Source organism: Schistocerca gregaria, chromosome 2 (assembly GCF_023897955.1).
Source record: "Schistocerca gregaria isolate iqSchGreg1 chromosome 2, iqSchGreg1.2, whole genome shotgun sequence".
Classification (NCBI taxonomy): Eukaryota; Metazoa; Arthropoda; class Insecta; order Orthoptera; family Acrididae; genus Schistocerca; species Schistocerca gregaria.
In genome coordinates this window covers 866,188,185-866,210,591 of record NC_064921.1, presented here as the reverse complement: position 1 = coordinate 866,210,591, position 22,407 = coordinate 866,188,185, and the positions used below count along the sequence as shown (strand labels likewise).

General features: G+C 45.6%; 2 protein-coding genes across 5 annotated transcripts in view; one reads left to right on the top strand and one right to left on the bottom strand.

The window, feature by feature from the left end:
* LOC126335244 (adenylate cyclase type 8) overlaps positions 1-22,407 on the top strand; it is a 1,717,934-nt gene that overhangs the window by 1,445,689 nt on the left and 249,838 nt on the right. The window lies entirely within an intron of this gene.
* On the bottom strand, positions 168-15,810 carry LOC126335252 (uncharacterized). The gene is made up of 3 exons (XM_049998295.1): positions 15,734-15,810; positions 5,794-5,958; positions 168-873 (listed from the first exon to the last, which is right to left on the bottom strand). The coding sequence occupies exons 1-3, from the start codon at positions 15,780-15,782 to the stop codon at positions 518-520; spliced, it is 570 nt and encodes a 189-aa protein (XP_049854252.1). The 5' UTR covers positions 15,783-15,810; the 3' UTR covers positions 168-517.

The window sequence follows — 22,407 nt, the reverse complement described above, 5'->3', positions numbered from 1 at the left end:
GTAATGTATTACCAATATTTCGATTCCTTGCTGTCGAGTTTTCTCTTTTAAAAACTGAGATGTTTTGAAGTTGGTTGTAGGGTGTGGGAGAGAGACAAACAGCAATGCTTCTGTAATCATAGGGAAAGGAGAAAAAATATCTGTGCTGTGAAACAGAAGTGACATAATTATGAGTCTTAGACAAGAATATTTTATTATTAGTATTTACATTGAAGCAGCACAGTTCTGTGGCACTGCACTGCAGTTATAGTATATCAGTCTTATGTCTAAATAGAAAACAATACTATTTTAGTGCTTTTATTCCCCTGCTCTGCTGGAGATATCGTATACTAATTGTATGTCTCGTTACACTTAAGCAGAGCTTAAAAAATTTGGTTTAGCATAATTATAATTTATAAGCACTCTTAAACTCAGGCTGGCAAATTAGTTTCTTGGCGGGTATCAGTGCATAACTGGTACCTAGCATAGTCCGATACTGCAGCAATGGTAACGACCCCACAGCCACAGCCACGGCGTCTTAGCCGTCACTAAAGGCGATGCCCAGGGCTATGCCAGCCACATTCGTTGACTTATCGACAGCGGAGTAGGACGAGAGGACTCTGCTGTTGTACCAAGGGTAGAAACCCGTCGTCCCGAAGATGATGCTGAAGGTGTAGCTGTAGCCGTTGATTGAAGTCACGTACTCTGCGACTGGGATAGCTGCGGCGTTTTCAGTTGTCATGGCGATACGCAGCTCCTGGCCGAAGTGAACGCTGTCGTTGAACGATCCTGAGCCTACTAGAACGGTGACCTCGTCTTCTGCATCAGCGGCCAATTGTGTCCGGTACACCAGGACCTTCAAATTCTCTGCATATGTCCCGCCTGGCCAAAGACCTGCAGAACAAAACAAACGATGGAGTAGTGATATTTAAAAACGAAAATTGGGACTATTTTGCTGTGTAGTGTACACTGCTTGACAGCTGCTAAGGAACCACTGACATTTGCTAAGGAACAACTGACCCTTGGTGGGGAACAACTGACGCTTGTTAAGAAACAACTTACACTTGCTAAGGGACAACTGACACTTGCTAAGGGACAACTGACACTTGCTAAGGAACAACTGACACTTGTTAAGGAACAAACCAATACTTGCTAAGGAACAAATGATACTTGCTAAGGAACAACTGAAACTTGTTAAGGAACAACTGGTACTTGCTAAGGAGCCACTGACTCTTGTTAAGAAACAATTCACACTTGTTAAGAAACAATTCACACTTGTTAAGAAACAATTCACACTTGTTAAGAAACAATTCACACTTGTTAAGAGACAATTCACACTTGTTAAGAAAAAATTCACACTTGTTAAGAAACAATTCACACTTGTTAAGAAACAATTCACACTTGTTGAGGAACAACTGACATTTGTGTTAAGGAACAACCGACAATTGCTAAGAAACAACTAACACTAAGTAACAGTTGACACTAACAACTGACACTTGCTAAGGAACACCTAATACTTGTTAAGGAACCGCTGGAACTTGGTAAGAAACTCCCGTCCAGTAGAGGGTGGGACAGGCCAACTGCAGCAAAACCTGTGGACGAACGTTTTGTATACATTCGACAATTCATGCAGTGCAGTATCTGTCGAATGCTATAATGGAACCGATTAGTGCAACATTCCGAGTGGTATGGCAGCATGTCTGCGAGACATCATTTGAGTGCCTTTGATCGTCAACAAGCAGTTGGATGGCTCAGAGCTGGTGAAAGTGTTACTACAGTGGCCACAGCAATGGGTGTGTCCAAAAGCGTCATCTCGCATTTGTAAAAACGCCGCTGATGGTGAAAACGCCATGCAAAAGAATGCTGATAGTCGTTAATCGACCGCTTCGCCGCTAGCTGATCGATAGGTAGCCTTAGTGGCGAAAAGGAGCAGACATCTCACACCTAGGTAGATCGTAGCAGACCTTACAACCACGTGTCTATGCCACAACCATTTCGCGGCGATTAAATCACGCTGGACTGAATGCTCGGAAGCGCGTTACATGCATCCCACTTCAGCCATTGCATTGTCGAGAGTGAGTCTGTTCGTGTAGTGTTCATGTTGGTTAGCATCAGCAACAATGGTGCAGAGCGATATTCTCCAACGAATCCTATTTCACTATGGCGAGTGATTCTGGTCACCAGTTAGTATGGGGAGAGAAGGGAACACCTTAGATACCACAGACTAATCATGAACATCATCGGTATGGCCTAGGAGATGGTGTGGGTAGGCATTATGCACAATGGCGTACAGCTTCATATATTCGCGCGAGGTACCGTTACAGCGCAGTAGTATTGCAGGGAGAGTATTCTGGGTCGTGTCCATCTGTTAGGGGTGCGATAGCTCCAAACTTCCTGTTTGTCGACGAAAACGCCAGCCTACATAGGACCGCTGAGGGGTCTGACACACTTGAAAGTGAAGATATTAAAGGCATGGAATGTCTTGCGTAGTCTCCAGACTTAAACCCTAGGTACCACGCCAAGGATGCTCTTGGCATACGTGTTTAGCTATGAACAGTGCAAGAATTGATACTGCTTTGAGAGGAGAGTTGGACAATATCCCTCAAGGATTCCTCAAAAATTGCCAGCATGAACAATAGGTGCAAAATGTGCATTAGTGCACGAGGAAGGCATACTCCTTATGGAGAGGCCAATGTCAACCTAGGTGTTGGGAGTCGAACCCGCATCGAACACGAAAGTTATTTATGTCCGTTATTCATTGTCCCAGGAAGGGGAAACTTTATTGACACATTCCTGGGGTCAGATACATTACATGATCACACTGAAAGGACCACAGGCACATAGACACAGGCAACAGAGCATGCACAATGTCGGCACTAGTACAGTGTATATCCACCTTTCGCAGCAATGCAGGCTGCTATTCTCCCATGGAGACGATCGTAGAGATGCTGGATGTAGTCCTGTGGAACGGCTTGCCGTGCCATTTCCACCTGGCGCCTCAGTTGGACCAGCGTTCGTGCTGGACGTGCAGACCGCGTGAGACGACGCTTCATCCAGTCCCAAACATGCTCAATGGGGGACAGATCCTGAGATCTTGCTGGCCAGGGTAGTTGACTTACACCTTCTAGAGCACGTTGGGTGGCACGGGATACATGCGGACGTGCATTGTCCTGTTGGAACAGCAATTTCCCTTGCCGGTCTAGGAACGGTAGAACGATGGGTTCGATGACGGTTTGGATGTACCGTGCACTATTCAGTGTCCCCTCGACGATCACCAGAGGTGTACGGCCAGTGTAGGAGATCGCTCCCCACACCATGATGCCGGGTGTTGGCCCTGTGTGCCTCGGTCGTATGCAGTCCTGATTGTGGCGCTCACCTGCACGGCGCCAAACACGCATACGACCATCATTGGCACCAAGGCAGAAGCGACTCTCATCGCTGAAGACGACACGTTTCCATTCGTCCCTCCATTCACGCCTGTCGCGACACCACTGGAGGCGGGCTGCACGATGTTGGCGCGTGAGCGGAAGACGGCCTAACGGTGTGCGGGACCGTAGCCCAGCTTCATGGAGACGGTTGCGAGTGGTCCTCACCGATACCCCAGGAGCAACAGTGCCCCTAATTTGCTGGGAAGTGGCGGTGCGGTCCCCTACGGCACTGCGTAGGATCCTACGGTCTTGGCGTGCATCCGTGCGTCGCTGCGGTCCGGTCCCAGGTCGACGGGCACGTGCACCTTCCGCCGACCACTGGCGACAACATCGATGTACTATGGAGACCTCACGCCCCACGTGTTGAGCAATTCGGCGGTACGTCCACCCGGCCTCCCGCATGCCCACTATACGCCCTCGCTCAAAGTCCGTCAACTGCACATGCGGTTCACGTCCACGCTGTCGCGGCATGCTACCAGTGTTAAAGACTGCGATGGAGCTCCGTATGCCACAGCAAACTGGCTGACACTGACGGCGGCGGTGCACAAACGCTGCGCAGCTAGCGCCATTCGACGGCCAACACCGCGGTTCCTGGTGTGTCCGCTGTGCCGTGCGTGTGATCATTGCTTGTACAGCCCTCTCGCAGTGTCCGGAGCAAGTATGGTGGGTCTGACACACCGGTGTCAATGTGTTCTTTTTTCCACTTCCAGGAGTATATAAGAACAACAATAAGGCTTAAACTACACTACTGCCCATTAAAATTGCTACACCACGAAGATGACTTGCTGCAGACGCGAAATTTAACTGACAGGAAGAAGATGCTGTGATATGCAAATGATTAGCTTTTCAGAGCATTCACACAAGGTTGACGCCGGTGGCGACACCTGCAACGTGCTGACATGAGAAAAGTTTCCAACCGACTTATCATACACAAATAGCAGTTGACAAGCGTTGCCTGGTGAAACGTTTTTGTGATGCCTCGTGTAAGGAGGAGAAATGCGTACCATCACGTTTCCGTCTTTGATAAAGGTCGGATCGTAGGCTATCGCTATTGCAGTTTATCGTATCGCGACATTGCTGCTCGCGTTGGTCGACATCCAATAACTGTTAGCAGAATATGGAATCGGTGGGTTCAGGAAGGGAATACGGAACGCCGTGCTGGATCCCAACGGCCACGTATCACTAGCAGTCGATATGACAGCCATCCTATCAGCATGACTGTAACGGATCGTGCAGCCACGTCTCGGTCCCTGAGTCAGCAGATGGGGACGTTTGCAAGTCAACAACCATCTGCACGAACACTTCGACGTCGTTTGCAGCAGCATGGACTATCAGCTCGGAGACCATGGCTACTGTTAGCCTTGACGCTGCATCACAGACAGGAGAGCCTGCGATGGTGTACTCAACGACGAACCTGGGTGCACGAATTGCAAAACGTCATTTTTTCGGATTAATTCAGGTTCTGTTTACAGCATCATGATTGGCGACCTCGCGGTGAACGCACATTGGAAACGTGTATTCGTCATCGCCATACTGGCGTATCACCCGGCGTGATGGTATGGGGTTACACGTCTCGGTCACCTCTTTGACGTTACATTTCAGATTTGTTACGACCCGTGGCTCTATCCTTCAAAATATATATATATATATATATATTAAAATGGCTTTGAGCAATATGGGACTCAACATCTGAGGTCATGTGTCCCCTAGAACTTAGAACTACTTAAACCTAACTAACTTAAGGACATCACACACATCCATGCGCGAGGCAGGATTCGAACCTGCGACCGTTGCGGTCGCGCGGTTCCAGACTGTAGCGCTTACAACCGCTCGGCCACCCCGGCCGGCCCCACATTGGTTCTCAACAGCTCTGGTCAACTGAAAATTTTTTCATTAAGCGTCAGGCTGTCTCTGCATTTACTCCTCTCTCTCTCTCTCTCTCTCTCTCTCTCTCTCTCTCTCTCTCTCTCTCTCTCTCTCTATCACACACACACACACACACACACACGCACGCACATACATACATATGCACACTAGAAGGCAGACGGGATTCGGATACTGCCCCTTTTTACATTCACAACACCATTTCTTGTGACGGCAGAGGTTGAAAATACCGCTTCAGTTGTTCGATTCTTCTTATTTAAAGCACTACCGATTTAGGGATCTTATATGCCCGTCATTAGGTGTTACAACTTTGTGCTCTGCCCCAATCGCACGAAGTTATGACGTCTGATGATGGGTATATAAGAGCCCGAAACCGGTCGTATTTTAAATAAAAAGAACCTTACAATTGAAGCCATATTTTCAACCTGTGCTATAATGCTCGGTTGCGGATGTTCCTCCGACACGATTGTTGGTTCGTGTGAAGGTTTAAGTCGCCACATACCTCCAGAGTTGAAGTTGAAGACCTGCGACGGAAGGATGACAGCGGTTAGTTTAACGGGTGCCGCGAAGTTCCACGACTCGTTGTGAGGCCCCGAGGTGGAGCTGTACAGCAGGTCGAACGACTTCGGATCGTGCACGGCGATCTCATGCAGAGGGTAAAATTCCGCTGCAAAACGAAACGTAAAGGCGGCGTGAGGCACACTTCAGTTTCGCCCAGATCAAAATAAGTCAGTGACGTCAGCCACAGGTACTCTACATGGTCATTTTTTCCACCGTGCACAAACCCTGGGGGTTGATCGATGAAAGAATATGGAACAAAAAAGGTCTAATGAACTTTTGTCGGGTAATGCACGGTTTCCATGCTAGAGATCATTTATTCAAAAATACCTTATCGCAGAAACTGCGTTCTAATACGCGCTGTGCCATGCAGCCACAGTTACAGTGTCCATGGTTTCCTCCTAGAGGCTATACTGTTCCCCTCATATGTCATTCCCTAGCGCCCTCTCTTTGCCAGAGTCATTGGTAATATTGAGTCCGGTTCACTTCTCTTACTGACTCACCTTGTAGTGGACATGATACAGCGTTGTACATAATGGTTCCGTACTCGAATCGAGAGCTTGCCGACATGGTGTTTACTTACGGAAATGCAAATGGCAACGGGCGGCGGGCAGCAAGGTTGCATCAGGAGACCTATCCCGGACGACAACAATCACAGCATTCAATGTTGAAAACAGTGTTTCGCCGTTTGTCTGAGACAGGGCCGTTCCAAGAAGTAGGAAATCACGAAGGACATACCCGAAATCTTTTTACACCAGACTTGGAGGAAAATGTAATTAATTGTGTGGAAGGCGACAGCCGTGTCAGAACCAGGCAGTTGATCTGCCAGCACAGGGTAAGCCAGACGATCGTGGGGAAAGTTCTTCATGACAATTGTTACTACACTTACCAATTACAGTGTGTGCTGGGCTTAAAATTTCCAGGCTTTCTACATCGGGAGCAGTTTTGTCACTGGTTTGTTCATCAGGCAACCACGATTCCTGGATTTGTGTTATCATCCTATTAGCAGATGAGGCTGCCTTTACGTGAAGTGGGCCGGCCGCGGTCGCTGAGCGGTTCTGAGCGCTTCAGTCCGGAACAGCGCGCTTGCTACGGTAGCAGGTTCGTATCCTGCTTCGGGCATGGATGTGAGTAATGTCCTTAGGTTAGTTAGGTGTAAGTAATTCTAAGTCTGGGGGACTGATGACCTCAGCTGTTAAGTCCCATAATACTTAGAGCCATTTGAAACATTTTTTTACTTGGAGTGGTATCTTCAACATTCATAACGTTCATCTCTGCGTCTGTGTATGCAGAATCATCAGAATCGGTGCAGCCGGAATGTGTGGGTCGGGATAATTGGCGAACTATTTTGGGACCAGTCTTTCTTCCACATCGCTTGCTCGTTCACCAGATCTCAGCCAGTGCGATTTCTGGTTATGGCGCCATCTCAAAAGTATTAAGCACGCAGAGCCCATTCCAGATGTGGAGACACTGGACCATACTGCCTTTGACGCTGTTCAGATGAGCCTGGCCGATGTGAACGTGTGTGATAGAACATGTCACGGTGTGTACAAACATTGAGGCACGTAGAAGCCATTTTCAACACATACTGTAACTGTGGCTACATGGTACAGCGCATATTATACCGCAGTCTCTGTAACAATATATGATTGAATAAATGGTCTCTAGCATGGAAACCATGCATTACCGGACGTAAGTTCATTAGAACTTTTTTGTTCCGTATCCTCTCATCGATCAATCCCCGGAGTTTGTACACGGTGGAGAAAATCACCCTGCGCACGGTAACGAGTAGCAGGTATTTTGTAAACAGGCTAAGCCGCGTGAGACCTTAGTTCAAATGACTTACGGGAATTCAGCCGGGTGTGGTCGTCGACAGCCGCCGATATTCTGACAGGATAACACCCTGCCATGTTCAAGGCAAAACAGCTGCAAGTAAGCGCTGTGGAGGGAACTTAGTACCTCGGGTTTCACAGAAATTCTGAGAAGATACAAACACACACACACACACACACACACACACACACACACACACACACACACACTGTAAACACTAGCACCCTCACGAACCAAAGATGACGCACATCAGAAATTACCTATAGTGAAATTAATAATCAACAGGTGAGGGAGCATAAAGTCGGCCCTTCTGTTTTTTGACGAGGGAGAGAGCAGTATTCGACGCACAATTTGAGCAAAAACCAGTATCTCTATTTATAAGGTTACTTGCTAATGTAATTTCAGCCAAATGGTTCAAATGGCTCTGAACACTATGGGACTCAACTTATGAGGTCATCAGTCCCCTAGAACTTAGAACCACTTAAACCTAACTAACCTAAGGACATCACACACATCCATGCCCGAGGCAGGATTCGAACCTGCGACCGTAGCGGTCTCGCGGTTCCAGACTGCAGCGCCTAGAACCGCGCGGCCACTTTGGCCGGCTAATTTCAGCAGCTTCCTTAATAATACTATTCCAATACCTGGAAGTGCATGCTAGAAACTCCGTGTTGTGATACTAGACAGGATAACCGGTGCCGAGACAATGTTCTGAGATGGTAGATTTGCTCGGCTGTTATAAGTGTGTGTGTGCCCCTTGTGCTCAGTACATTGGTCCTCCACAGTCCCAATAGTCTGACCAATATATGACATGCCACATCTGCAAGGAATACGGTAGACAGGCGCCTTACGCAAATCTAGATCATCTTTTACGGAACCTAAAAGGAGCCTGATCTGAGATGGAGGAATCCACCTCTCTCTCTTTCCAAAAAACAGAGAGACAGAGTTAATGCTGCGTCACCTGTTGATTGTCAATTTCACCATCGCTAACTACCGATGAAGGTCATCGTTGGTTTGTGATGGCGCTAGTGTTTACAGTGGTTGCGAGTGTTATCTTTCCGGAGTTTCTCTGAGAAACCGAAGTTTTAAATTCTATTACACATCTCTCACTTGCTGCATTTATGCCCCGAAAAGGGCAGGGTGTGTTCCTGTCGAACAACGGCTGTTGTCGACGACATCACCCAGCTGCATTCCTGTAAGATATTTGTACAGGATAAATCATTCCTTGGAAATTCAAAAGAAGTTCAAATACAGAAGAACTACTGAGTTTGAACGATTTGTTTTTATTGAACTGAATATTGATGACAATAATAGAGTACTCGCCTATGTTCTCAGTTGTTCTGATTAATGGGGCAGTGTGTGCTGCGTGTTGAGCCACTCTGAGATTCTGCGACAGGGAAGCTCTTCTTCTTCAAGTCCCAAGTCAACCTTCTAACTTTTCTTCAGTTGTGTGTTTCGCTTCGGCGGAGTTCCCCAGAATATGCCGTTGTCCTGTATTTGATGGTGGTCATTACTTCAATATTTTTATCAGTGGTCACATCTAGTTTCGCATGCAGTGTCAACTCCACTTTTTATCTCTTCATCTTTATCTAACTTACTTGCAAGTCACGATTTCTGGTAATCTGTTCAGCTACTCTCTGAGATATATTACCATCCATGTTGGTAATAACCTTGTATATCCACTTTTTCTTCTTTTTCTTCAGTGGTCACATCTAGTTTCGCATGCAGTGTCAACTCCACTTTTTATCTCTTCATCTTTATCTAACTTACTTGCAAGTCACGATTTCTGGTAATCTGTTCAGCTACTCTCTGAGATATATTACCATCCATGTTGGTAATTACCTTGTATTTCCACTTTTTCTTCTTTTTCTTCAGTGGTCACATCTAGTTTCGCATGCACTGTCAACTCCACTTTTTATCTCTTCATCTTTATCTCACTTACTTGCAAGTCACGATTTCTGGTAATCCGTTCAGCTACTCTCTGAGATATATTACCATCGATGTTGGTAATTACCTTGTATTTCCACTTTTTCCTAAACACCGTAATTTTCCTTTAATACAGACTGACGAAACATATGAACCCCATGAAGTGTGACTAGGAAAAGTCATAACAAGACAACTGCGGGAAAGAGAGACAAAGATCCGTACGCTCGTCATTTATGGACAGCACTGCTGGCCGTGGACGGAATGAATGGCTTCTCAATAAACACCCAAATTTGAGAGAAAGCAGCCTAGAAAAAGTCTTTTGGAAACGAAGCTGAGGTAGGACTTTTCGAGATAAAACTAGGACGAGAGAAATTAAGAGAATAGGAATGGCAAAAAAACTATGTGTTGCTATGGAGGTGAAGCTGTTGTTGTGATATGGTCACTTGAGGAGGTTTTCGAAGAACAGGCTGGCACAAATAATTTGGTTCTCTGTGAAAGAGGTGCGGTCGCCCAAGGAAAAGGTGGGTGAGGGAATTATATCTGATCAAAAGTATCCAGACAGCTGTTAGTGGACATTACAATGGCGTGTGTCCACCGTCCCTGTGCGAGCTGGAGACACTTTCAGTGAGACAACTGATTCTTTATTGAGGAATGGCAGCTCGTTCTTCTACAAGAGCGGAAACCAGAGAAGATAGCGATGTTGGACGCACCGGTCTGGAGCGAAGTCGACGTTCTAACATATCCCAAAGATATTCCACTTAGTGCAGGGTGGGACTCGGGGCTGGCCAGTTTATTTCAGGACTATTACTGTCCACAAACCAAGGCTTCATAGATGCAGCTTCATGACAGGTTGCAATGTCGCGCTGGTGTTAGAGTATAATGACTTTCTTAGAGATTAGAAATCTACTCTGTAGGAATCAGCATGGGTTTCGAAAAAGACGATCGTGTGAAACTCAGCTCGCGCTATTTGTTCATGAGACTCAAAGGACCATAGGTAGATGCCGTGTTTCTTGACTTCCGCAAGGCATTTGATACAGTTCTCTAAAGTCGTTTAATGAACGAAGTAAGAGCATATGGACTATCAGACCAATTGTGTGATTGGATTGAACAGTCCCTAGGTAACAGAACGCAGCATGTCATTCTTAACGGAGAGAAGTCTTCCGAAACAGTAGTGATTTCAGGTGTGCCGCAGGGAAGTGTCGTAGGACCGTTGCTATTCACAATGTATATAAATAACCTTGTGGATAACATCGGGAGTTCACTGAGGCTTTTTGCGGATGATGCTGTAGTATATCGAGAGGTTGTAACAATGGAAAAGTGTACTGAAATGCAGGAGGATCTGCAACGAATTGACGCATGGTGCAGAGAATGGAAATTGAATCTCAATGTAGACAAGTGTAATGTTCTGCGAATACATAAAAAGAAAGATCCTTTACATTTAGCAACTGGAAGCAGATACTTGTAGAAATTATCTGGGAGTAGGCATTAGGAGTGATTTAAAATGGAATGACCATATAAAATTAATCGTCGGTAAAGCAGATGACAGACAGATTCATTGGAAGAATACTAAGGAAATGCGTTCCGAAAACAAAGGAAGTAGGTGACAGTACACTTGTTCGCCCACTGCTTGAATACTGCTCACCGGTGTGGGATCCGTACCAGATAGGATTAATAGAAGAGATAGAGAATATCAAACGGAGAGCAGCACGCTTCGTTACAGGATCATTTAGTAATCGCGAAAGCGTTACGGAGATGACAGATCAGTGGAAGACTGTGCAAGAGAGACGCTCAGTAGCTCGGTACGGGCTTTTGCTGAAGTTTCGAGAACATACCGTCACCGAGGAGTCAAGCAGTATATTGCTCCCTACTACGTATATCTCGCGAAGAGACCATGGGGATAAAATCAGAGAGATCAGAGCCCGCACAGAGGCATACCGACAATCTTTCTTTCCACGAACAATACGAGAACGGAATAGAAGGAAGAACTGATAGAGGTACTGAAGATACCCTCCGCCACACACCGTTAGGTGGTTTGCGCAGTATTGGTGTAGATGTAGACATGTAGATACAACCAAAGTCTCCGAACTGCTTACTAAACACAATGCTGTAAAATGTGTTCATATCCTTCCGCCTTTAGCGAGCGTTTTCTTAAATGCCATAAGTGGACCGCAACCTAAACACGAAAAAGAGCCCCATACCGTAGCGCCACATCCTCCGTAGTTCAGTGTTGCCACTACGCGTTCTCAGGAATCCGTCAAACCCAAACGATGCCATCATATTGCCACGGGGTACAGCGTGTTTTATCACTCTGAATCACTAGTTTCCAGCTATCCATTGTCTAGGAGCGTCACTCTTTACACCGCCTCTAGTCACATTCAAAATTGACAACAAAAACGTGTGGCCTACAAGGAGCCCCATTGTTTTCAACTCCCTACGCACAGTCCTTGTATTACCTGGACTGCTGGTAGGTCTTCAGAACTCACGAGTGATTCCTTCCGTTGACTTCATATGATTTTCTTACAACCGCCCTCCGCAATGCTCTGGGGCCACCGCCTGTCATTAGATGAGGTCTGTCTAGTCCCGGTACTGCTGTATCTTTTTCTTCATGTTTCCACTTCGCAATCAGGTCACATACTTAACATGTCTCTGATGAACTTGTTACTCAGCTGACATCCAATGACAAGTCCAAGTTCGAAATCACTGAAGTTTCCTGATCAACCCGTTCTGCCGTTACTGCTTCTCCACCGACTATATACTCCCCGCCTCCGCGAGTCCGCCTTTCGTGAAATCTAGTGGTCAATCCCGCATTACATTGGGGTGTTCTTACCGTTTCTCGGGTAGTTTACCTTCTATGGCAGGAAAAGAGAGTGGTAAAAGAAGAAGCTGTGGCACTCAGTGTGAAAAATGGCTTTTGATTGTGTAAAAAAAGGAATCAAGAGTACGACAGGGTGGAGATCTCTTCTGAACAGCACTTTGCAAGGTATCCCAAATATGCTCAATAATCTTCATGTCTGGGGCGTTTGGTGGCCATCGGAACTGTTTAAACTCAGAAGAGTGTTTCTGGAGCCACTCTGTATCAATTCTGCAAGTGCGGATTATCGCATTGTCCTACTGGTATTGCCCAACTCCGTCGGAATGCACATTGGACAAAAATGGATGCAGGTGATCAGACGGGGTACGTACGTACGTTCCACCTGTCAGAGTCGTATCTAGACGTATCAGGGTTCTCACATCACTGTTAATGCACTCGCCCCACACCATTATAGAGCCTCCACCAGCTTGAACAGTCCCCTGCTGACATGCAGGCTCCATGGATTCGTCAGTTTCTCTCCATAACCGTACACGTCCATCCGACCGATACAATTTGAAACTAGACACGTCCGACCAGGCAAAATGTTTCCAGCCATCAACTGTCCAATCTCGCTGTTGACGATCCCAGGCGAGGTTGGCTCAAATGGCCCTACCGCTGAGGTCATCAGTCCCCTAAACTTAGACCTACTTAAACCTAACGACATCACACATATGCATGCCCAAGGCAGGATTCGAACCTGTGACCGTAGCAGCAGCGCGGTTCCTGACTGAAGCACCTAGAACCGATAGGCCACCGCGGCCGGCTCCAGGCGAGGCTTAAAGCTTTGTGTCGTGCAGTCATCAATGGTACATAAGTGGGCCTTCGCCTCTTAAAGTCCATGTCGTGATGTTTTGTTGAATGGTTCGCACGCTGACACTTGATGAGCGCCCAGCAATGAAATCTGCAGCAATTTGCAGAAGGGTTACACTTCTGTCGCGTTGAGCGATTCTCTTCAGTCGTCGTTAGTCCCGTTCTTACATGGTCTTTTTCCGGCCGCAGCGATGTCGGAGATTTGATGTTTTACCGCATTCCTGATATTCACGGTACACTCGTGAAATGGTAGTACGGAAAAATCCCCACTTCATCGTTACCTCGGCGATGCTGTGTGTCATCGCTCGTGCGCCAAATATAACAACACGTTCCAACTCACTTAAATCTTGATAACCTTCCATTGTAGCAGCAGTAACCGATCTGACAACTGTGCCAGATACTTTTTGTCTTATACAGGGAGTTACAAAAAGGTACGGCCAAACTTACAGGAAACATTCCTCACACACAAAGAAAGAAAATATGTTATGTGGACATGTGTCCGGAAACGCTTACTTTCCAAGTTAGAGCTCATTTGATTACTTCTCTTCAAATCACATTAATCATGGAATGGAAACACACATTAACAGAACATACCAGCGTGACTTCAAACACTTTGTTACAGGAAATGTTCAAAATGTCCTCAGTTAGCGAGGATACATGCACCCACCCTCCGTCGCATGGAATCCCTGACGCTCTAATGCAACCCTGGAGAATGGCGTATTGTATCACAGGCGTCCACAATGCGAGCACGAAGAGTCTCTACATTTCGTACCGGGGTTGCGTAGACAAGGGCTTTCAAATGCCTCATAAATGAAAGTCAAGAGGGTTGAGGTCAGGAGAGCATGGAGGCCATGGAATTAGTCCGTCTCTACCAATCCATCGGTCTCCGAATCTGTTGTTGAGAAGCGTACGAACACTTCAACTGAAATGTGCCGGAGGTCCATCGTGCATGAACCACATGTTGTGTCATACTTGTAAAGGCACATGTTCTAGCAGCACAGGTAGAGTATCCCGTATGATATGATAACGTGCTCCATTGAGCGTAGGTGGAAGAAACTAAAATGAGCTCTAACATGGAAATTAAGCGTTTCCGGACACATGTCCACATAACATCTTTTCTTTATTTGTGTGTGAGGAATGTTTCCTGAAAGTTTGGCCGTACCTTTTTGTAGCACCCTGTATAGGCGTTGCCGACCGCAGCGCTGTATTCTGCCTGTTTACATATCTCTTTATTTGAATGAGCATGCCTATACCTGTTTCTTTAGCTCTTCCATATTGCATAGATATTTTCACCTTTTTGTTTAATTCTGGAATCATATCTTGAAATTCAGAAACTTTCAAAATGTTAAAAGCGTTAACATTACATGCGTTGACATGGCAAGTAAATTTACCTGTAGAAAACTGATAGGTTTCTTTTGTAGCCGATATACTCAGATCTGAAGATGGTTTGATGGAACCGAAACCAGTCACAGTTTTACAGATACATGCAACACAGGTGGTCGATAAAAAACACAATATGTCAGTTTTTTCAACCTCAAAGTTCTTGGAGGATTAGTTGAATGAAGTGAATAGGGTCGTGAAAAGGTGTTATAAGATGACATAAATAACAGTTTAAAAGTATACTCTTACTTTATGTACTGCAATGTAGGTTGGTCGGCTTACTTTAAATGATGCTGCGTGAATTAGATTACAAAATGAGACACTGGAAGTGGTAGACGAGTTTTACTTTTTGGTCAGAAAAATACCTTATGGCGGAAAAAGTAAAAAATATGTGAAAAGGACATTTCCAAAGCAACAGAAGCTTTTGTTAAAAAGCGAACTGCATTAAACTCGAATATTACTGTATTTATTACTACATCTGTTCATAATTTATTTGCGTGGAGTGTAGGCTTTGCGTTTTATGAAGATGAAATGCTGACAGTAGCAACAGAGACGAGGTGAAAATAGAAACTTTTGAAATTTGGTGTTACAAAAAAATGATGGAGATTAAATGAGGAAACGGAGTCACTAAAAAAGAGGTATTGAATCGAATTTGAGAAAACAATGTTTTGTGGTGTAACTTGACAAAGCTAAAGAATGATTTGATAGGACACAGCCAGAGGCAACAAGATATACTTATCTGTCAGTGGAGGGAGGTAACTACTGTGGAGGAGAGGGGGGGGGAAGGGGAGTTTGGTGAGATAGTGAGGGAGACTAAAAGTTGACTACAGCAAGCAGCTTCAAGTGGATGTAGGACGCAGTAGTCATCCACAAAGTTTATTAAACGGTCAGGAGAGCTGTGTGACGACCAAATACCCCGAGACATCCCGTGGCCTTCACGGCGTCGTCAGCTTTTTTTCTGCTTTTTTAAAGTTGACCAGTGATGAAGAGCCTTGGACATGGTAGACTCGCATGGGGATTGGTATCAAACAAATCTCCAGACTGAAGACAACAATAACCAGAGTTAACGGATCACATTGCTTACCAAAGCACGTAGCTAGCAGCATCAGAAGGGAGATGGACCGCCGGTACATGCTGGCTGCTGCTCAGGGAACGCCGACGAAATACAGGGTTTTGTCACTTCGTCGTTTCTTATATAGGTCGTGAGACACATTCATTCAGGCACGAGTTAGCGTCGAATATCCCAACCTGGAAAACATAACAGCCTTACCGGTTGCGTGTTCATAGCGGGGCGTGAAGTATCCGCAGAGATAACTGTTTTGCATTCTCAGCGACAGGTGTGCGTCTTGGTATCGTTAGCACCGAGATGGTATTCAGACGGCAGCTGCAGCATTGAGTAACATCCGGCACACGTGCGGAGCACTTCCGTTCTATCCTGTCGCTATTGTTTCACCCACATACCAGGAGGTACAAAATAAGAAACACCGTTCCAATTATAATTCATTCATTTCGATTATACTTTCTTATATTACATTATGTAGTAGCGAAAAAGATCTTTTATTATTATTATTACACTCCTGGAAATTGAAATAAGAACACCGTGAATTCATTGTCCCAGGAAGGGGAAACTTTATTGACACATTCCTGGGGTCAGATACATCACATGATCACACTGACAGAACCACAGGCACATAGACACAGGCAACAGAGCATGCACAATGTCACCACTAGTACAGTGTATATCCACCTTTCGCAGCAATGCAGGCTGCTATTCTCCCATGGAGACGATCGTAGAGGTGCTGGATGTAGTCCTGTGGAACGGCTTGCCATGCCATTTCCACCTGGCGCCTCAGTTGGACCAGGGTTCGTGCTGGACGCGCAGACTGCATGAGATGACGCTTCATCCAGTCCCAAACATGCTCAATGGGGGACAGATCCGGAGATCTTGCTGGTCAGGGTAGTTGACTTACACCTTCTAGAGCACGTTGGGTGACACGGGATACATGCGGACGTGCATTGTCCTGTTGGAACAGAAAGTTACCTTGCCGGTCTAGGAATGGTAGAACGATGGGTTCGATGACGGTTTGGATGTACCGTGCACTATTCAGTGTCCCCTCGACGATCACCAGAGGTGTACGGCCAGTGTAGGAGATCGCTCCCCACACCATGATGCCGGGTGTTGGCCCTGTGTGCCTCGGTCGTATGCAGTCCTGATTGTGGCGCTCACCTGCACGGCGCCAAACACGCATACCACCATCATTGGCACCAAGGCAGAAGCGACTCTCGTCGCTGAAGACGACACGTCTCCATTCGTCCCTCCATTCACGCCTGTCGCGACACCACTGGAGGCGGGCTGGACGATTTTGGGGCGTGAGCGGAAGACGGCCTAACGGTGTGCGGGACCGTAGCCCAGCTTCATGGAGACGGTTGCGAATGGTCCTCGCCGATACCCCAGGAGCAACAGTGTCCCTAATTTGCTGGGAAGTGGCGGTGCGGTCCCCTACGGCACTGCGTAGGATCCTACGGTCTTGGCGTGCAGCCGTGCGTCGCTGCGGTCCGGTCCCAGGTCGACGGGCACGTGCACCTTCCGCCGACCACTGGCGACAACATCGATGTACTGTGGAGACCTCACGCCCCACGTGTTGAGCAATTCGGTGGTACGTCCACCCGGCCTCCCGCATGCCCACTATACGCCCTCGCTCAAAGTCCGTCAACTGCACATACGGTTCACGTCCACGCTGTCGCGGCATGCTACCAGTGTTAAAGACTGCGATGGAGCTCCGTATGTCACGGCAAACTGGCTGACATTGACGGCGGCGGTGCACAACTGCTGCGCAACTAGCGCCATTCGACGGCCAACACCGCGGTTCCTGGTGTGTCCGCTGTGCCGTGCGTGTGATCATTGCTTGTACAGCCCTCTCGCAGTGTCCGGAGCAAGTATGGTGGGTCTGACACATCGGTGTCAATGTGTTCTTTTTTCCATTTCCAGGAGTGTATTATTATTATTATTATTATTATTATTATTCATTGATCTCCAGCACAAGCAAAACACAAGACTACTTTGTAACAATCATGACAAAAAGTAGAATATTTTCCTGCAGGGAAAAGTAGTACAGAAACAGAGGTAACAATAAAGAATGTAAGAAGTAATTTTAAATGAATGAAGCATATTAAGTAGATTACTCACGGGAAAAATATGTTTTATAGCTATTAACACAAGAATTACCCAATATTCTGTGTGAATGTAATGGACCAACAGATGATGGAACAAATTAGTACATCCTTCTGGAGACAGAAGTAGTCAAAGAAGCAATTAGACCTTATGAGAATTGTAGAGCTAGAGAAATTGGAGGCAGTCCTGCGAAATTATTAAAATCTAATACCGATAATTGAAATAATACCTTTTCGAAAACTGTTTAATTGTGAAGGTTGTACCTAGTAATTGGAAAAGATGATACATTTCAATAAAACATAAAAAAGGGGAAATATTAGTCTAAAATTTTAGGAGTAGAAAAGTTACAGTTCACATAAGCAGATTTTAGAAGAGTTATTAAACGTTTCTTAGAACAAGAATTTAAATAAATGGGTGCAAAAGACCAAGAAGGGTTTAGAACTGGTAGATCAACAATTAATCATATTGTTTTGCTAGTGACAATAATTCTTTGAGGCATCTATTAGACAGTCTGTGGTAAGCTTTAGAAGCAGTGGGATCAAACAAAAGATAATAAAATCAATCCAAGAGTTATACAGAACTCTATATCAAGCACTAAATGAATATCAAGCAAATGAATATCAACTGAAGTTACAAATGAAATTCTTCAGAGAAGTTGCATTTATGCCACACTGCATAAAATACACACAGAACAAATTCTACATTGCTGCAAAGAAATACATACAAGCATGGTGAGCCCAGTAAATGCTTATACAGTGTATTTATTACAGTTTGAAGGCAACCACTTCATTTCAGCCCCAGACTTTGTGATACAGAGTAATTAATGGAAGTTGCATCGTATGGGGTGTCAAATGTTTGTGACTGGACTGTGGATTTGTTGATAGAGAGGTAGCAGCATGTTGGATAGAGAGTCATCAGCATATGGGGAAGTAAATTCAGGTAAGGCCAAAGGAAATCTATTGGACATCTTGCTGTTCATTGTATATAAGTAACCTGTCAGACAACTATAACCTATGCCTTTTCGTTTATGGTGAAGTTATCTGTAATTAAGTACTGTTTGAAAGAAACTTCACAAATATTCAGACACAGCTTGATAAGATTTCATTGGCACAAGGATTAGCAGCTCACTTTAAATGTTCGGCAATATGCACTTCACAACTCGAAAGAACGAAGTGTCCTATAACTGCAATATCAATGAGTCATAATTGGAATCAGCGATCACATACAAACAGCTGGATATAACAGTTTGTGGGGACGTAAAATGATCCCATAGGCTTAGTCATACAACAAGCTGGTAGCGACTTCACTTGACTGGTACTATATTGGGAAAGTACAATTAGTTTTCGAAGGGAATTGTTAACAAAATACTCGTTTGACTTGTCCCAGGATAGTGAACGTGTGGGACCACACCAAATAAGGGCATCAAGTACAGTCACAGGTTTGTTTCACACATGGAAGAGTGTCATGGAGATGGTGAAAAACCTGAATAGGTAACCGCTTAAAGACACACACCAAACCGTTACCTAAAAAGTTTCAAGACCCAGCTTTAAGTGATAAATCTACAAATATATCACAACCCCCCACATATCTTTCTTGTAGGGGCCTCGAAGGCGACGTTTAGCTGATTCAGGTGAGCATTGTGGCAAGCAAGTTATCAGTCTTCCCATGCTCCATACGTGATTGAAGCTGGACGTAGTCCCAATAAATGTTGCAATGGGAGGAGCCATTACCATGAACTTCACAAAGGTGTGTAGAGTACAGATGTGGATGTAGATGCAGATATGACCCGAAAAATGATACACGAATACGAAAAGTGAGATCTTAATTTATCACCAGTAATAAACACAGGATAACTGGAACTTTCTGGCAATTGAAGCTGTGTGTCAGAGCAGCAGCCGAACATGGGACCTTTGCCTTTCATGAGCATGTGCTCAACCAAATGAGCTACGTGAGCACGACCCACGATACATCCTCACAGCTCTACTTCCACTAGTACATTTCCTATAGTCTAGCGCAGAGTGAAAAATTTATTTTGGATTCAAGGTAATTGGTAGGTGTTTGTCCGTGTGTGCCGCTGCAACACCACAATCCCATTTTAATTATAAGGTATGGTAGCCCACCACACTTATCAGTGAAGAAGATTTTCAATTGGAACTCCAGGGGTAGGACTCGAAGATACGTGTGCCAAAAGTGGTCATCGCACCAATACACTTCTTATCGGTGAACCAGCTTGAAACTGAGTACCGAAGTGGCTAAGCTGTCCAAAATATTCCTTAGATTCAACAATGTTCTTGAGTGCTAAAGAAGGTTCGAGAATTTTCCAGAACGAGAATGTTCTAGGATGCTCGAGAATGTTCTCCAACCTTCCATTATCCTGATGACGTGGGGATATACCTGAGCTCATAAGGGTATTACACAGGGGCTAGTGGAGACACATCTGAGTGGAATCAGGATAACAGGAACACATGAAGCATCTACGATGCTAGTAGAACATTATTAAAGTTCAATTATTTATTTCCTCATTCAGCTGCATGTTGGATTCTAGCTGACGCCTGCCCCATCAACTCAGCGTGTGAACACCCTGGCGAAGGTGTTGGCTACCCTGGTGCCACAGCGGGTTGCTGCCGAGCTGTGTGGTCGTTGCCCAGCATAAAGTGGTCTTGAGCTGGCTTTTGGAGTCTCCTCATTTCCACTCCAATACTACAGTGACCCTTGAGGACCCATCAGCAATGTCATGTGATTGGTCGATATCGTTCCTCTGGATGTTTCTGAGCACTATGGGACTTAACATCTGAGGTCATCAGTCCCCTAGAACTTAGAATACTTAAACCTACCTAACCTAATGACATCACACACTTCCATGCCCGAGGCAGGAGTCGAACCTGCGACTGTAGCGGGCGCGCGGTTCTAGACTGAAGCGCGTAGAACCGCTCGGCGACTCCAGCCGGTAACTGCTATTACAGTGAATGCCATCGATCCTAATGATCAACTCTTGACGGGAGGTGGAAAGCTGGGGCATTTCAAGGAAGCTGACTTGAGGATACCACGCCTCTGTCATCCTTATTCTGCTATGTTCACTTAACAAGCTGTTAACTGCAGTATCAATTACTCGCAACGCACTCTTGTGTAAGAGATAGAATTTCTTGAGATATGTCTTACGCGCTGACGAGTAAGCCTGTCCCGCTTCGTTTTGTTTACCGTCGCAGTCATCTTTATGCTGAGTGCGTCATCTCACTCGACAAGCAGTGTCGTAACGTATCGAATGTCTGACCCATTTGTGACCTACCGGCTTCCGCCTCTGTCTCTGGCATGACTTTATTTTGTCCATGGCATTGCGAATGAGTTTTAACAAAAAATTATAATTTCCTATCACTTACTATTTATGCTGTAACACATTCCTTTTCTTTAAGAGATTTGTCCCGAACTTTCCTTTTTTCAATTATTACTAGTTAGTCTATACCTGCTTTAGACGATGGCATGAACAATTCCGAGTACAGGTTGTATGTGTAAAGGCAAATCGCCGGGCCGTCCCCGAGCCACTGACACAGACGTCGCCGGCCGGAGTGGCCGAGCGCTTCTAGGCGCTACAGTCTGGAACCGAGCGACCGCTGCGATCGCAAGTTTGAATCCTGCCTCGGGCATGGATGTGTGTGATGTCCTTACGTTAGTTAGGTTTAAGCAGTTCTAAGTTCTAGGGGACTGATGACCTCAAATGTTAAGTCCCATAGTGCTCAGAGCCATTTGAACCATTTTGACACAGGCGTCGAACACATCCGCCATAGTTTCACAAGGAGTCCGCAGAAATCCGTTTTCCGTGCAGCTCGACAGTTCAACAGGTCCCCGATGTCCGTCTGGCGTGTGTTGCGTCGACGTTTACACATAAAACCATACAAAATTCAGCTACTGCAAGCTCTTCGTGAAAGTGACTGTGGAGTTCTGTAATTCCGTTCTTCGCAAGATGAAGCATCAGTTTAGTGACCAGGCAACATTCCATTTAAATGGAGAAGTGAACCTTCATAATGTAAGAATATGGGGAACGGAATACCCACATGAAGTTGTACAATATGAGAGGAACTCTCCAAAATTTAATGTGTTTTGTGCAGTTTCACGGGTAAAGGTGTATGGTATATTTTTCTTTGCCGAGAACACTGTTACCGGAAGCACATATCTCGAGATGCTGGAGAACTTCCTTTTCTCACAATTCTACATCTACATCTATATTTATACTTCGCAAGCCACCCAACGGTGTGTTGCGGAGGGCACTTTACGTGCCACTGTCATTACTTCGCTCTCCTGTTCCAGTCGTGTATGGTTCGTGCGATGAATGACTGCCGGAAAGGCTCCGTGTGCTCTCGAATCTCTCTAACTTTACATCCGTGATCTCCTCGGAAAGTATAAGTAGGGGGAAGCAATATATTCGATACCTCATCCAGAAACGCACCCTCTCGAAACCTGGACAGCAAACTACACCGCGATACAGAGCGCCTCTGTTGCAGAGTCTGGCACTTGAGTTTGCTAAACATCTCTGTAACGCTATCACGCTTACCAAATAACCCTGTGACAGAACGCGCCACTCTTCTTTGGAT

Excerpts from the sequence above, each read along its gene's own strand:
- LOC126335252 (XM_049998295.1), bottom strand. The coding sequence starts at position 15,782 with ATGTACCGGCGGTCCATCTCCCTTCTGATGCTGCTAGCTACGTGCTTT. Across the intron at positions 5,959-15,733 it reads GCTGCTAGCTACGTGCTTTG|CGGAATTTTACCCTCTGCAT; the intron begins GTAAGCAATGTG and ends TTCGTTTTGCAG. Across the intron at positions 874-5,793 it reads CTTCAACTTCAACTCTGGAG|GTCTTTGGCCAGGCGGGACA; the intron begins GTATGTGGCGAC and ends TTTGTTCTGCAG.